Source organism: Carcharodon carcharias, chromosome 1, assembly GCF_017639515.1.
Source record: "Carcharodon carcharias isolate sCarCar2 chromosome 1, sCarCar2.pri, whole genome shotgun sequence".
Taxonomy (NCBI): domain Eukaryota; kingdom Metazoa; phylum Chordata; class Chondrichthyes; order Lamniformes; family Lamnidae; genus Carcharodon; species Carcharodon carcharias.
Genome location: NC_054467.1, coordinates 80,542,795 through 80,560,373, shown reverse-complemented (window position 1 = coordinate 80,560,373; position 17,579 = coordinate 80,542,795). Strand labels below are relative to the sequence as shown.

Sequence of the window (17,579 nt, the reverse complement as noted above, 5' to 3'; positions counted from 1 at the left end):
TCAGTTGGATCCAGAAGAGGGCCCACCACTAATGATGAGCAATAAATGTCAACATTGTCCAAATCCCAAGGACCTTTTCTTTTTAAAAAAAAAGCAACTGATGTTTAGCCAGTTGATGAGTAACCCATGACTGCTCCTACCCACAATTGAATAAATGGATCAATGATAAACAGCAATAGCTGAAAAATCTGGGAGTAAGTTGCTTTGTTAGCCTCTTGGCTGAAACATGGTTTGGAAAGCAAGGAAAAAATAAAATATCTTAAATTTGCTTGGGTAACAGTGAGTGAGTGCAATTTTGACTTTGGGTGATAGTGTCACACCAGCGTTATTGATTCAGTAGCCTGTTATATTATCCCTTAAATTTTTTTGAAAAGAAATTTTATGGAGAGAATTATAATGGGCGGCTGAATCAGTTATTGCCTAAAGTCAAGTTTACCTGAGTGGGTTTTAACAGGTGTTTGCCTTCATAGAATTATACAGCACAGAAAGACGCCATTTGCCACATTGTGCCTGTGCCAGTTGTTTGAAAGAGTTACCTTTGCCCCACTTCTCTGCTCTTTCCTGATGGCCCTGCAAATGTTTCCTTTTTAATCATATATCCAATTTCCTTTCAAAAGTTAATATTGAATCTGCTTCCAGCATCCTTTCAGGTATTGTGTTCCAGATTATAACTAGCTTTTCCTAATTACCTTAAGTCTGTGTCTTTTGGCTACTTGATCATTCTGCTACTAGAAACACTATCTCCTTATTTACTATGAAATCCTTTATAACCTTAAACACTTGCATTAAATCTTCCCTTTATGATCTCTGCTAAGGGGAGAATAATCCCAGTTTCCCTAGTCTTCCACGTAACAGAAATTCCTCATCCATGGTATAATTTTAGCAAATATGTTCTGCACCATCTCTTATGACACCCTTCGTAAAATGTAATAATCAGAATTGGATGCAACTCTCCAGCTGAAGCTTGACCAATAATTTATTAAGGTTTAGAATAAATTCCTTGCTTTTATCGTCTATTCTTCTTTTTATAAAACCAAGATCCTATATGCTTTCTTAACAACCTTATCAAGTTGCTCTGCTACCTTCAAAGATTTGTTTTGGTGAGCCCTTGAGTCTCTATGTTCCTGTATCTCTTTTAAAATTGTACTGTTTAGTTTATATTGCCACTTTATTTCTTCCTTCAAAAATACATCACACTTCTTAAATGTATTATTTGAGATTCATCTTAGAGGAAGTTGGTAGAATTATATTTTGAAAAATTACCTTTCTGCATTCTGTCCTGCCTTTTTAAAAAGAAACACTACACAAACACTACTTAGTCTCATGGTTTGAAAATTAAACCCTAGTTGTAAACAAACACACCGGAGATATAAACCCAGTAACTCAATTCCAGAGTGTGATTGTGCAATTTAGAAATAGCATGAAAACCTAACACCTGAGCAATACTAATCATTATTGCCTTTCCTCCTCCACAGCTTTTGAAAGCGATCAACCTCTTCAAACTTGCACTAAATTTGTAGCTGAGTTGACTGCATCTGGAAATCATCCAACAACAGCTGTAGCTCCATTTACTTGTTTATCTGGGATTACCAATCTGGATCTGTTCAAAACATGTAATGTGGACAATGTAAGTTCCTCCTTTGTAGAAACAGAAAATGCTGGAAAAACTCAGCAAGTCTGGCAGCATCTGTGGAGAGAGAAACACAGATCTTGTAAATGGTACACATTGCTGCCACTATGTGTCGATGGTGGAGGGAGTGACTGTTTAAGGTGGTGGATAGGGTGCTAATTAAGCAGACTGTTTTGTCTTGGATAGTATCAAACTACTTGTGTATGGTTGGAGCTGCACTCATCTAGGTGAGAGGCGAGTATTCCATCATACTCCTGACTTGTGCATTGGTGATTTTGTGAAGTTAGGAGGTTTGTTACTCGCTGCAGGATTCCTAGCCTCTGACCTGCTCTTGTAGCTACAGTATTTATATAGTTGGTCCAGTTCAGTTTCTGGTCAATGGTAAACCCCAGGCTGTTGATAGTTGGGGATTCAGCGATGGTAATGTAATTGAATGTCATGGGGCGATGGTTGGATTCTCTCTCATTGGAGATAGTCATTACCTAGTGTTTTTGTGGTGTTAATGTTACTTGCCAATTAATAGCCAAAGCCTGAATGTTGTCCAGATCTTGCTGCGTACAGGTACAACTGCTTCTGTATCTGAGGAGTTGTGAATGGTACTGAATGCATGAATGTCCTCACTTCTGACTTCATGATGGAGGGAAGGTCAGCGATGAAGCGGCTGAAGATGGTTGAGCCTAGGATACTATCCTAAGGAACTCTTAACAATGTCCTATGGGATTGGCCTCCAACAACCACATCCCTCTTTCTTTGTGTGAGGTATGACTCCAGCCAGTGGAGAGTTTTCCCTCTGATTGCCATTGTCTTCAGTTTTGCTAGGGCTTTGAGATGCTGTATTCAGTCAAATGCTTTCTTGATGTCAAGAGCAGTCACTCTCGCCTTTCCTCTAGAATTTAGCTCTTTTGTCCATGTTTAGACCAAGGCTGTAATGAGGTCAGGAGCCAGTTGGCATCCAAATGGAGCATCATTGAGCAGGCAATTGCTGAGTAACTGCCACTTGACAGCACTATTGATGACACCTTTCATCATTTTGCTGGTGATTGAGGGTACACCGATGAGGCAGTGATTGGCAGGATTGGATTTGTTCTGCTTTTTGTAGCCAGGATATACCTGGGCAATTTTACACGTCGTCTGGTAGATGCCAGCATTGTAGCTGTATTGGAACAGGTTGGTCGGGGACTTGGCTAGTTCTGGACCACAAGTCTTCAGTTGTCAGGGCCTGTAGCATTGCTTTTCCAGTGCCTTCAACCATTTCCTGATATCACGTGGAGTGATTCGAATCGGGTGAAGACCGGCATTTGTGATGCTGGGGACCTCAGGAGAGGGTGCTGAGAGGGATCATCCACTTGGCACTTCTAGCTAAAGATGGTTGCAAATGCTTCAGCCTTGTCTTTTGCACCGATGTGCTGGGGTCACCTAGCATTGAAGATTGGAATGTTTGTGAAGCAAACTTGTTTGTAATGTTTGGTTAGTTTAGTCGGCCACTGCAATTCACGATTGGATCTGGCAGGACCACAGCTTTTACCTAATTTGTTGATTGTGGTATCATTTTGCTCTGTCTGTTGCATGTTGCATACTTTGTTCGTGTGTTGTAGCTGAAGATTTGGTCTCTTGGCTTGATAGTAATGGTAGAGTGAGGAATGTTCAAGCCATGATGTTACGGATTGTGGTTGAATACAATTCTGCTGCTAATGGCCCACAGCACTTCATGATGCCCAGTTTATAGCTTTTAGATCTGTTCTGATTATATTCCATTTAGCACGGTGGTAGTGCCACGATGGAGAGTATCCTCATTGCAAAAACGGGGCTTTGGTTGCACAAGGACTGTGCTGTCGTGTGCAACGGGTAGATTGGTGAGGATGAGATCAAGTAGATCCTTCCCCTTTTTGTTCCCCCTCCAACTGCTGCAGGCCTGGTCAAGCAGATAGGGTATTGCAGACTTGTTCAGTAATGGTGCTACCGATCACTCATGGTGATAAGACTTTGAAGCCTCCCACCCAGAAAGCATTCTGTGCCCGTCACCCTCAGTGCTTCTTTGTCCCATGTTGATCACCACTTCGGATTCTGATTCATCAGCTGAGGAGAGTGGTACATGGTAATCAGCAGGAAATTTTCTTGTCCACATTTGACCAGATGCCTAGAGATTTCATGGGGTCTGGAGTCAATATTGAGGACTCCTAGAGCACCTCTCTCTTGACTATAACCACTGTTCTGCTATCTCTGATGGGTCTGTACTACCAGTGGGTCAGGACATAGCCAGAAATGGTGATGGTGGAGCCTGTGTCATTGGCTGTTTGGTGAGTATGACTGTGTCAGGCTGTTGGTTGACTGTTCTGTGAGACAGATCTACTTTTGACACAAGTCATTAGATGCTAGTGAGGAGGATTTTGCAGGGTCTACTGGGCAGGGTGCATCTTTGTCTTTTCCGGTCCCTTGGTCAATGCTGTGTTGTCTACCCTGTTTTAATTTGATGTTTCTGTAGTGGTTTGATACAAATGAGTGGCTTGCTAGGCTATTTCAGAGTGCATTTAAGAGTCAACCACACTGCTGTGGGCCTGGAATCACATGGAGGCCAGGCGAGGTAATGACAGCAGAATTCCTTCCCTGAAGGACATTATTGAACCAGGTGCTTGAATTGGTGGCTGCCAGTGTAAGATCTTATGATGGACCCTCTTCATCAGTGCTGTGGTATTAGTTTGTCCTAGGGCTCCAGTGGCCGGGCAGCCGGTAGTTAGTTCATAGAAAGCAGACTATGCCACCATCATAAATGTTCTCAGCGTTGTTGAGTGCCATAGGTTCTTTTGCAGCTAGCTCCATGATGCGGAGTCCATCTCCATAGCACTCAGGAGATGCAGATGCTCCTTAATCACCCGTATCCCAGTTGCCATTCAGCTCTGCTCACTTCTATAGTGCGCCAGCCTGACCTGGAAGAGAGTGTGAATTGTAATTGTGATGTAATGTGTTTGGGAAACATGCCTGCCAAAGCTGGAGGGATGTGGAAGCAACGGAAACTTTGTGTGAGGCTGGCATAATTGGAATGTGGGTGAGGTACAGTATCTGGGTTTTAGGCATGTCTTGAGTGGCAGGGACTGCTGATTGAGGAATGGGGGTACGCTTCATTGAGCATTGAAAAGGCTGTTTTTTTGATGATTAGGTGTCATGTAAAGATGCATTCACTGACCTTGAATATATGTGTAAAGACATTACATTTCTTGTGGATCAGTTGCCAGTTCCTTGGGAACTGACCTCCCTGGCCACCTGTTCCCAAACCCTTGAGGGTGGTACTTGAGGCACACCCCCATGGCACTTTTCTTCGTGTCTGTGTCCACCTTTAAGGCCTCCAGTTCCACATATATGACCCTGGAACTGTCTCTCTGCCTTAGTATTCCATTTTCCTTGTTTTCAATTGCATTAGCACCAGTAGCTCCTGTAACTCGGTGCACGTTTAAGAGAAACAGTCTGTCTTTAAGAACAGAAGATTGGCCACACTACATTCATTAGCTCACGCTGCTTGGCTCCCTGCTGAGTGCTGAGGCAGCCAGTAGCACGAAGTCCACCTGGCCCAACATTACAATTGGGTAAACGAGGTGGCAACGCTAAGTTTGCATGCTACCTACCTTTACCCCAGCAAGAATTAGCAGGTCATGAATCAGGACCCTCATGTCAAAAAAAGGTGCAAACCATGTTCTTGTACCTGGGGTCAAGATGGTGGATGAAGTTGGGATGCAGATCAACTCTGATCTCATTCAATAGCAAATGAACTAGAGGGACTGAATAGACTGAAAGCACAGCTGCTAATGGGTAAAGGAAGTGGGGATGTTTAAGAGGCCACAGTTGGATTAGTGCACAGTTCTCAGGGTCTCAGGGTCTCAGGGTTAGAAGGAGTTACAGACATAGATAGGGATGAAGCCATGGAGAGTTTTTGAACATGAGGGTAAGAATTTTAAATTTGAGATGTTACCAGATTTGGAGCTAGTGTTGTCCAGGGACTGTAGGGTGGCATTAGGTGAAAAAAGATTTGGTGCAGGTTAGGCTACGGGCAGCAGAGTTTTGGACGAGCACAAATTTGTGGAAGGTAGGAGGCTGGGGAGCAGAATGTTTCAGCTGGGGAGAGGAATAGGGTGAGCATGTTTCTGAAACTGCCCATATGCATTATTTATTGTTCTTGACCTGGTTTATTATTATTAAAGTTTCTTTGTTAAGTCTGAATTGGGGGCATGCTGATTTTCAGCTCTGGAATCTTTGCAGGGTCCTGAGTGAATATCAATTCAGTTCATAGCATTATTCCAACAATTGCCTATGAAGGTTTAACACTCATTTCTAACCCTCCTGAAGAGATAAATGTACATGTACTGCAGGCAAATATAACATAAAAGCATGTAAAGTGCTGGTGAAAAGGAACGTACATCAAGAAATCACACTTGACTCACCAGAACAACTCACAGTTCAGGAATTCTTGCATCAGTGCTGAGGAAATTTCCAGAAGATTCTCAAGGAGGGCTCAGATTTGAGTTATAAACTATATGCACATAATACCGCACCTAGTAGCCACATGGTAGGGTGGAGCATAAAGGAAGAAATGGGAGCATAGCAGAAAGGCATGGCGATAATCATGGGAGATTTTAATCTACATATAAACTGGAAAAGTCAGATGGGCAAAGGTAGCCTGGATGTGTTTATAGAATGTTTCTGGGATAGTTTCTGGAACACCATGTTCTGGACCAACCAGAGAGCAGCCTACATTAGACCTGGTATTGAGCAACGGGATAGGATTAATTAATGATCTCATAGTGAAGGTGCCCTTAGGTAATAGCGCCCATAATATGATTAAATTTTACACTCGCTTTGAGGGAGAGGAGTGGGCACTTAAGAGGGCATGAAAGCAGAGCTGGCTGAAGTGAACTGGAAAATTAGGATAAGGGATAAGTCAATAGAGATGCAATGGCAATCATTTAAGGGGATATTTCAGAATACACAAAATAGATACATTCCAACGAGTAAGAAAAAGTCCAAGGGGTGGTTAGCTGGAAAGGTTAAAGATAGTATAAAACTTAAAGAAAAAGTAGATAGTTGTGCAAAGAAAGGTGGAAAGCCAGAAGATTTGACAGAATATAAGGAACAACAAAGGATGACAAAAAATTAAGAGTACGAGAGAAAGCTAGCCAGAAATCTAAAAACAGATAATAAGAGTTTCTATACAGGCTAGGCTTGCATCCGCTGGAGTTTACAAGACTAAGAGGCAATTTGATTGAAACATATAAGATCCTGAGTGGCCTTAAACAAAGGTGGATGTGGAGAGATAAAAACAAAAAACTGCAGATGCTGGAAATCCAAAACAAAAACAGAATTACCTGGAAAAACTCAGTTCTGTGGAAGGGTCATGAGGACTCGAAACGTCAACTCTTTTCTTCTCTGCCCATGCTACAGACCTGCTGAGTTTTTCCAGGTAATTCCGTTTCTGTTTTGGATGTGGAGAGAATGTTTCCTCTTGTGGGAGAATCTAGAACTGGGGGTCACTGTTTAAAAATAAGGGGCTGCCCATTTAAAACAGAGATGAGGCAAAATCTTTTCACTCAGAACTTCGTGAGTCTTTGGAACACTTTCTGAAAAGATAGTTGAAGCAGTGTCTTTGAATATTTTTAAGGCAGAGATGGATAGATTCTTGGTAAGCAAGGGGGTGATAGGTTACCGGGGGTAGGCAGGATGCTACTGTAAGATCAGTCATGATCTTATTAAATGGCGGAGCGGGCTCGAGGGGCCAAATGACCTACTCCAGCTCCATGTTTAGTATGTTAATGATCCAAGTTTGCACTATTGTCAATGATTTGCTTGCATTGTAGACAATTGTTGAAGACAACGCATGTTGAAAGGAAATGGAAATTTCATTATTTGTTGGAAAGGGTGGCCTGGAAATTCAGAATTGTGGTCAAAATGTTGACAGATTTACTTCCTATTTTAAAAAAGAAATCCATACCAGATATTAATAGAATATTAAAATTAATCAGATGTGTAACTATGTTATTTAGCAATTTATTTTTTATGGGGTTAGAGGAGAAGAGAGGGGGAAAGCATTTCAAGTTCAGGTGATAATTGTGATGGAAAATATTTTTGAGTTTTGTGAATACCTTGTCTTTTAGTTACACTTTTGAATAAAAATGAACCCAAATATCCAATTATCAGTTAGAAAACAACCAGTACTTCATAACCTGTTGAAATTTATCATTGCAGATTGCTTTACGGACTCTCGAACTTAGCTCAAGCAACATTCCTGTGTTAAATTTGAACAAGTATGATCAGCAAGGCAGGAGAATGCCGCTGAATGCTTATGCCCTGGACTTCTACAGACATGGTTCTTTAAAAGCTTTATTAAATGAGAACATGTAAGTTGAGTTGCAGTACAACTTGTATCATGTGAATTCAACATAGAAGAAATAATTGAAGCAATTTAATGTTTCATTCTTTTTTTTCCCTGTTAGGTTGCATTTGGGAGAAGCCTATAATGTCCTCAATGAGTTCCAACTAACTCTCAGTTCAATCAGGTATGAAGGAAAATCTGCTCTGTTTGTTGTACAGGGGGTAATATAAGTCTGTGCTGCCAGAAGGGAAATTCATGCAGTCACATTACATATTGATTTCTAACGAATAATAATCTTTGAGATGGAGCATCTATTGCACACAGTGATCCAGAATGTGTTGCTGATTTTGAAAGGCATTCCATCGGACATATTGGAAAATTACCCTTTTTTCTAAAACAATATTTGCAATCTTGTTTGGTGCGACAAGGAATATGTTGGTGCCTCAGATTAACAGTGCTTCTAGTTTTCTGACTGTTAATTGCTGGAAATTCTGTAAAATAGTACACTGACTTGCCAATCCTTGAATTAAAATCTTATCACGTGATTTTTAGGCATTTTGGAGCTTGTACATGTTTTGTTGTATTTATCTTGCAGAAGAAATGTGATCAAGTGGCATTCTTTGCTTCAAAATTATTTTATTGTGATTATTACAGACAGGAGGGAGTTTAATTTAAGCAGCCCCAATTTCTCCTCTCTCTACTTGTCCGTAAACAAAAGGTTTTCTGATTTTGATATTCCCCTTTATAAGCGGTGGCATATTTTCCTAACCCCTCAGTTTTGGTATGATCTAATTTCTATTAATAACCCCACAGCAAACTTGAGATGGGGTAAACTCAGATGGTTAGTTTACTTGTACACGTTAAAATGCAGGAGGAGGGTCGCAACGTAGCCAATTGTGCTATAGACAATAAAAGAGGGGTAGAGAAAGAAAGATTTACAGCACAAAGACCACAGAGAAAAGAATTATGGTTTCATGTGTGTCCAGAGTCCAGAATTCAAGTCCAATGGTGTATTCCTTCACAGACGTCGGCAGCCTGAACTTATGTTGGGTAATCACTTTTCCAGTGGCGATGAGTTCCAGGATGAGACAGGCAGAGATGAATTAGTCTTGTGGATGATTGTACAGAGGCTCCAGTAGAAACAGTGTAGATGGGGCCAGGCATTCAAACCTGGATAGGACCCCTTTTCTGTGCTACTGCTGCTGCTTGGTAGATGGAAAGATAACAGACTGAGCTTTGCAGCTCCATAAGACAACATTACAGGTTCCACCAGCTAGGGGGTCATGTTACATGACTTTGAACTCTCCACTTTGGCTTGGACATAGGGTGTGGATCCCTTTGTCTGGGTTCCTGAGATTGTCAACGTTCCAACCATTAAGAATTTGAAAGGAAGGTTGCAGGCTCTTTCTCCTAGCAGACTAGTAGTCTCTGGTTTGCCAGCCTGGGATCTGACATGCCGATGGCTGTGGCATGTTCCCTTTGAATTTGGTCTCTGCGGTCCACAGGGGTTATTAGGGCCTCTTCAAAGATAACAAGCTGTGAATTTCCCTGATGCTGCCAGATTAGCTCTAATTGTTCGAGGGTTACAGACAGACATAGCTTCAGCTTTTTTGAAAGGTCATTGTCCAGTTTTAAAATTTTAGAAATCGGCCATGAGGATGTACATAAGTATATCTATATATAAAATATGTTTTTATAAAAATATAGAGGGTGACATCTTAGCCCCATTACACAGGTAATTAATATTTTCCCCATCAGTGCTGCATTCTCTATTATTGAGGATGAGGAAATGACTGATGTATGGCTCTGCTCAAGCATTGCTAACACAACCTTATTGACTTAAAAGGAGATACTCCTACAGCAATATTGTGCCATGCTTACCGTCGTGTCTTTTAGAATTAAAAAAATTATCAAAATTTGACAATCTACTTAGAAACAACCTACTCTAGTACTAGTGTGCTGCCATATACTTTCAGGTCCCACGTTTCCAACATTTTTACCTTCTCATCCATGTCAGCTCCTTCCATTTTACTGAGTATTCCTGCTGCACAACAGTGAAAGAAGGCAAAGAGGAATTGGAAAAAGCAACATAGTTTGCAGTGTAACTGTAGCTCAATCTTGGGGCTCTGTTGTATTTATATACCATTTGAAGTTGGCTGTCAATTTTATGATATGGTCATTTATTTGAACATACTAATTGGTAAATTTCTTTCTGTCAACCTATTCTCATGTAATATAAACAAAAATGCTGGAAATACTGGGGTCAGGCAGAATCTGTGGAGAGAGGAACAGTTCACATTTCAAGTTGATGACCATTCATCAGAACTGGAAACGTTAGAAATGTAATAGGTTTTAGGCAAGTGAAAGGGAGGAGGGTGGAAAAAGAATAAAAGGGAAGGGCTGTGATAGGATAGAAGTTGAGATTAAATGACTAAAGAGTTGGTGGGGCAGGGCCAAAGGGAGTGGTAATGATACAAAGAAGTCAAATATATGACTAGAGGAGGTGTGAAAGGCAGTTGCTGTCTGAAAGCATAAATGAGAAAAATGATAAAACCAAAACCTGCAAAAAAAGAAACAAAATTGGGCAGAGACTGCGTTCTGAAATTGTTGAACCTAATATTGAGTCCAGGAGGCTGTAAAGTGCCTGATTGAGAAGTGAGATGATGTTGCTCGAGCTTCCGTCAAGTTTCATTTGGAACATTGCAGGACGTTGAAGATAGAGAGGTCATCGTGAAAACAAGATGGGAAATTAAAATGACAGGAGACTAGAAGCTCAGGGTCATGCTTACAGACTGAGCGGAGGTATTCCACAAAGCGGCTACCAAATTGGCATTTGGTCTTCCCATTGTAGAGCAGATCGCATTGTGAGTGGCATATTGAGTATACTAAATTGAAAGGAGTACATTGCAAATCACTTACACCTGGAAGTATATTGGAGCCATGGACAGTGAGGAGAGAGGAGATAAAATAACACATGTTGCATCTCCTGCGTTTGAATGGAAAGGTGCAGTGGGATGGAATGGAGTGTTGGTGGTGATTGAGGAATGGACCTGGGAGTCAAGGAGACAAGTCACTTCAGAATGCTTAAAGGGGATTGGGAGTGGCAGAAATGACAAAGAATGATCTGTTGAATATGGAGGCTGATGGGATGGAAGGAGACGACAAGGGAATGCTATCGTGGTTCTAGGAGGAAGGGCAGAAGGGGTGAGAACAGGTGCTTGAAAAGGTGAGGATAAGATTGAGGATGCTGTCAGCCACAGAAGGGGAAATTCTTGGTTGAGGAAAAAGGAAGATATATCAGAAGTGCTGCTCTAGAAGATAAAAGCAAAAAACTGCAAATGCTGGAAATCCAAAACAAAAACAAAAATACCTGGAAAAACTCAGCAGATCTGGCAGCATCTGCGGAGAGGAGCACAGTTAACGTTTCGAGTCCGAATGACCCTTCAACAGAACTAGAGTTCTGTTCTAGTTCTAGTTCTGTTGAAGGGTCATTCGGCCTCGAAACGTTAACTGTGCTCCTCTCTGCAGATGCTGCCAGACCTGCTGAGGTTTTCCAGGTATTTTTGTTTTTGTGCTGCCCTAGAAGGTTGCATTAACAGGACAGGTACAATTGTGAACCTAAGAAAATGCAATAGAGTCCTTAAAAGAAGCAGGGTGTGAGGAAGTATAAGTGAAGGGGCTGTGAGAATCAGTGGGCTTGGAAGAAGGCTTTGTCCAGAAGATGGCAGCAGAGAAGTCAAGGAAGGGAAGGGAACTTGTCAGAGACAGACAGCAAGAAGCTGAGAGAAGGATGGAAGCAAAGTTGATGGTTTTCCAGTTCAGGGCAAGAGCAGGAAATAGTATCGATACACTCATTATTCTTATGTACTTGTTGAAATAAATTCTTTGGAAATCAGCAGCGATGGAACTCTGATCAAATGTTTTGATTTTATTTGTGTGTAATTCTGTGTTTAAGTCCCTTTTAATGAGACTACCTGATTCAGCATATAACTATTTTGTAAAATTTAAAGTTCTTCATTTTCCTCACCTGTCTAATCCCATTGTTTTGCACATTCTTGATGAGAAAATTTAATTTGATACCTAACATGCTGGCTGAAATTTAGTTAAACTGCTGTTTTCAAACTATTTTTTCTCTCTCTTTTCCTAGCACCTCTCTCAAGGAACTGTGTGACAACAAAGATGATGTCGTTGTTTTGGCTTTTGAACAACTGAAAGATACGTTTTATCAGAAATTCGAAAAGATAAAAAGTTAATACCATTGCAATTAGAAAAAAAAAACTGTCACCCACAAATGTTTTGTGGATTCTTGTTCCTGAATGTAGGGGGGTGAAAACATGACAAAAATATAGTTGTGAAGGGCATATGAAAATTTTAGAAAACATAGCCCATTGATGTCAACAAAAAATAAAATTAAAAAGTAGATAATTTAATGTATTGTGTTGAACTTTAATTGCACTATGTACAAACTATTAAAGGTGGCCAGCATTATAAGGAAATAACTTTTAATGCAAAACGTCATGCGGCTTCTGCACTGGAATTAATCATAACATGTATCCCCATTCTCTTTCTGTAAATTTTTGGGTTAAATCTGTGCTGCTTGACAGGAGGTGCCAATCATGTTCATTGCCACCTGAAACAATTGGGAATTTGGGTACTTCTTGAGGTAGCACATAGAAGTGCCAGTATACTGTGCCACAAAGTGATGTGACTTGAGTTTGCACCTAAGATTTCCCACATGCAGCATTCCTAGCCTTGAACATAAACCAATCAGTTCTCACAGGGAAATATAGTTGGAGAAGAGTCATCCTTGGCCTAGCTTCCATTGACCAGTTTCAGTGACATTGGGAGTGTTTCCTCTTTGTTATATCTAGGCATTGTAATAAGGCTATCTTGTGCACAATTGTTTCATCCCTGTAATTATACTTAGAATTCCACGATTTCCATGACACGGGCAATAGATTACTACATGAAAGCCTGGTCCTTCCCTGCACGTATATTATTAAAATAAAACCTGAAGGCATAAGGCCTTTAACTGCTCTCAACATGCCTCCTAATAGATGGGACAAGAGCAGCAATGGCAGAAGCCTCTCAGGTCGTAAATACACATCTAAGTTTCTATGTTCTTTGGGGGCAGAAAAGTTAAGTGGAGTTGGCTGCAGCTTCCATTTAGGAGAAAAGTGATATCAAAACCATTCTTTTAAGAGGTATTTTGCACCTTGTTATCATGATTTAAGTTTCTGATATCTGTTTTTAATATTTTAAAGTGATTTAAATAGTAAGCACTGAGTAATTGCAAGAGTTCAGCTTTTTTTAAAAAACATAAAGCATCTTTTTTTAAACAATATTTTGCTCAAATAAAGATGTTTTAAAAACAACCTGATATTTTTTGCTTAATTGTAACACCCTATTTGTCTTTGCTTACTGCAAACCAACTGCTTCCTTATGGAAAACTGCTAATAAATGAGATCCCTCCACTAATTGTCCACTGACTCTGATATCAGATTAACCTGACACCATTCAATATTGCAGTATGAGTGGTGCTAACTGGATTTAGTGATCCTGTTTCATTTCAGCCCAGTTTATATCCACTAACCTGAGATATGCCTGAAAGAACTACTTGCTTTACTGTTCATGCAAGGGGCCAGCAAAGACATTTTATTTAATCATATATCTGAATCTGTCGGGCAAAAAAGCTGGGAGCAATAGCTGACCAAAAACCTGAAAATATATGGCACTGGTAACAAGTCAAAAACCTGAAACTCCTTTGCTAACAACACTGAGTGTGTACCTACACCAAAAGGCAGCTCACCAACAATTTCTCATGGGCAACAAATGTTATACTCACGCTCCATGAAGAATAAAAAAGTGGTGCAAAAATTAAGGCTTAAAAATAGATGTACATATCCAGATGGTGCTGTATGCAGAGACCTGTGTGTGAAGCATTGGATTCATTTCAACGCTTGACAACTTTCTTCTACTTCCAGGAGTATATGTGGTTCCCTCAATTCAAATTTTGTTCACTGAATAGGGGTAAAGAATACCACTGTTTTTCAACTATATATCAACTATATAGTTAATATAGTAACTATGTTATGTTACTAATATAGTGTAACGACAACTCATTTATATAATGTCTTTAATATAAAATATCCCAAGGCATTTCATTATGGCATTATAAAACAAAGTATGACATCAAGCTACATAAGGAAACATTGGAGCACATGATCAAAAGCTTGGTCAAAGATAGGTTTTAAGCAGTGTCTTAAAGGATGGATGCAAGGTGGTAAAGTAGAAGGGGAATTCCAGACCTTAGGGCTCAGGCAGCTCAGCTGTAGGCACAGCCACCAATGGTAGAATAATTAAAATTAGGATGCTCAAGAAGCCAGAATTGAAGGTTGCAGGCAATGTTTCCTTTAAGCTGTGCAGCCACACAGCAGCCTATGGAGGTCTGGTTCTGTGATAAATAATGTGTACATGGCTTCTCAATTTAAAGAGGACATGCACTGAATAAATCACACAACTAAATTTTAAAGGAAGAATTGTCTGCCTGGAGGAGATTACAGAGAGAACAGGGGTGATGAGTGAATGGGATGTGGTGCAAGTAAGGATATGGAGCAAAGTTTGGATGATGCCAGTTTTACAGAGGGTAGAATGTGGGAGGCCGCCAGGAGTGCATTGGAATAGAAAAATTTACTGATAAAGGCATAAATGAGGCTTCAGCAACAAATGAACTGAGGCAGGGTTGGAGTGAGAGCAATATTACAGATGTGGAAATAGGCAGCCTTAGTTACAGCAAACAACACCAAGATTATGAACAGTGGAAATTCAATTAACTTAAATAATTCAACAAAAGTTTCAATGGCTTGTGACAGGCAACAAGATTACAAGTGGATCATTTGTGCTAAAAACCAAATTGACAGAGCTTTAGAAGCTAATAGTAACATCTGTAATTTTGGAAAGTCCAAACATAAGGCAGGAACATTTTTGGCTCCTCACACTAAGCAAGATATTGGCTGTACAGTTTTTCATTCCAAGTACCAGCTTATCTCAATCAGAAGGTTGAGGGTTCTCATTACATTCCAGGACTTAAACACACCCCTGTCATAGGGTTGCCAACTGTTGTTAAATGTAATACTGGAGATCTTATGACTTGCTCCACACTCTTGCCATTTGTTGGCCAATGCACCCTTCTTGTGATGCACTGCCTTCCTATGCCAATTTGAAAGCAAAAAGACTCATTACCCAATTGGATGATGCTTGACTGTCAGCCAAATAGCCTCCCACCCTCTGCGTTTTCAATATTTTTATATCTGGTAAAGAGAAATATTCAAAGAAAATTTTTAAAAATCTTTAAAGTCCCTATGATTTTTTTCCAGGGTTGCACATAGCAGCATCCTGGAGATTGATCTTCAATTCCTGGAGGCTCCAAGCCAATCCTGGAGGGCTGGCAACCCTACCCGATCACCAAACCTATAGGAATTCCTATGACTTGGATAAAAGATTGATGGAATCCTGCAGAAATTGTAATTAGCTAAAGACAGCAATTTAGGATTTTTTTTCAGAGTTCTACCAACCTAAGCTATGATGGAAGAGTAAGATATTCCCCACAGAACATCAGAACCATAATTATTTTGACTTTTATGGGTCGTTGCCATGTATAATTCAGCTAAAATGTTACTTAAAGTCTTTATGGATAGCTTAAGAACATGAAAAATGCAGAGTAAGTGCAAATTCTTTATTTTCATTCAGAAATTTATTTTCATATAAAACTACCATTTTATAAATTGGGCTTTAGACCATAAGGCCTAGGAGCAGGAGTAGGCCATTTGGTCCATTGAGTCTGCTCTGCCATTCACTGAGATCATGGCTGATCTGATCATCTTCAACTACTTTCCTGCCTTTTCCCCATAACCCTTGATTCCCTTATTGATTAAAAATCTATCTCCACCTTAAATATGCTTAACAACCCAGCTTCTACAGCCCTCTGTGGTAAAGAATTCCACAGATTAAGTACCCTCTGAGAGAAGAAATTCCTCCTCATCTCAGTTTTAAATGGGCGACCCCTTACCCTGAGATTATGCCCTCTAGTCCTAGACTCTCCCACAAGGGGAAACAACCTCTCAGCATCTATCCTGTCAAGCCCCCTAAGAATCTTATATGTTTCAATAAGGTCATCTCTCATTTTTCAAAACTCCAATAAGTACAATTCCAACCTACTCAACCTCTCATAACAAAATCCTTCCATACCCAGAATCAACCTAGTGAATTTCCGCTGGACTGCCTCCAATGCCAGTACATCTTTCCTTAGATAAGGGGACCAAAACGGTTCACAGTATTCTAGGTGTGGTCTAACTAGTGCCTTGTGTAGCTTTAGCAAGACTTCCCTATTTTTATACTCCATTCCCTTTGAGAAAAAGGCCAACATTTCATTTGCCTTCCCTATTACCAGTTGAACTTTTATGTTAGCTTTTTCCTCCAATATTGTTTTCTTATACAAGTGGTGTAGCAGAAGGTGCACCAGCAGACACTGCTTTCAATAATCTGAAGCCTATACCTTTCATTGTGCTATACTGCTGAGTTAAAATAGCACAAGGCTCACAAGTGACTGATCAATGTGCCTTCCTAATTGGAAGGCAGGAAATATTAAAAATTGAACTCACTTTGTACAGGTTGTGAAACTACACATTTAGTTACAATACATGACTTAGAGGAAAATATAGGCATACAGCACAAGTAGCAATTTACTGGCCTGGATTTATACGATCATACGAATTAGGAACGGGATTTTATGGTAAAAATGATGAAGCTAATGGTGCTCCCTGTTATTATGGAATAAATCAGACAGCAACTGCTGATGTACTCAAATAGAAATTCAGGAAGAGCTGTGATAGATGCACTGCTTCTCCAGTGTTCTCCCTGATGGACTCAGCATTGAAACCAATGTAATGATGTGAAGTTGGGGTACTTGCCCATTAGCTTCCTCCTAATGATGCCAGAAAAAGTTTAGCACATTCAGGATTAAATTAATTTTTATTAGCGTGATAAGTAATAATTATCACCAAACAACCTCTTTGGTCCTGAAAATTCAATTTTACAAGTGTGGAGTTTCATTTCTTCAGAGGATTAATGTTGGAGATATTTTAAAATTACATTTTTCTGTCTGCCCCTCAATGCCATTTGTCTTTCTCAGTTTTTAACTTTGATTTCTGTACCTGATTTAAATCTTATTTATACCAACTGCTCTTTACTTCCTGTTTTAGACATTGTGGACTATGGAAATTAAGATTTAAATAGTTGGGATTAGATCATATCAGATGTTAAAATGCAAAAAATCTAGAACAGGAATTGAAGCTGCCTCAAACTCACCCTCCTCCAGTTTTAACGGAGGCAGGATAAGTGATGGGTGAAGTGGATTGGTCATTTAAATTGAAGCTGCGTGCCTTCATTTTAACAGTTTTTCTCATGTTAACCACAGCTAGCCGGGTTTCCCAGGCCTCAGGAAACTCAGCTACTTAAGGGACATAAGAGGGGCTTAATCTATGAGATAAATGTGTTTACAGCACTGCTTGTGGGTCTGGAGTAGTAGGAGTGTTA

General features: G+C 40.1%; 1 protein-coding gene across 2 annotated transcripts in view; it reads left to right on the top strand.

Moving 5' to 3' along the window:
• LOC121276823 (probable ATP-dependent RNA helicase DDX60) overlaps nucleotides 1-13,459 on the top strand; it is a 94,542-nt gene extending 81,083 nt beyond the window's left edge. For both annotated transcript variants that reach the window (XM_041185370.1, XM_041185377.1), the window contains 4 exons: nucleotides 1,476-1,627; nucleotides 7,859-8,010; nucleotides 8,107-8,169; nucleotides 12,133-13,459. In XM_041185370.1, the coding sequence (XP_041041304.1) occupies nucleotides 1,476-1,627; nucleotides 7,859-8,010; nucleotides 8,107-8,169; nucleotides 12,133-12,238 (473 nt within the window). In that variant the 3' untranslated portion in view covers nucleotides 12,239-13,459. The remainder of the gene's footprint in view (nucleotides 1-1,475; nucleotides 1,628-7,858; nucleotides 8,011-8,106; nucleotides 8,170-12,132) is intronic.
• The last annotated feature ends 4,120 nt before the right edge of the window (nucleotides 13,460-17,579 follow it).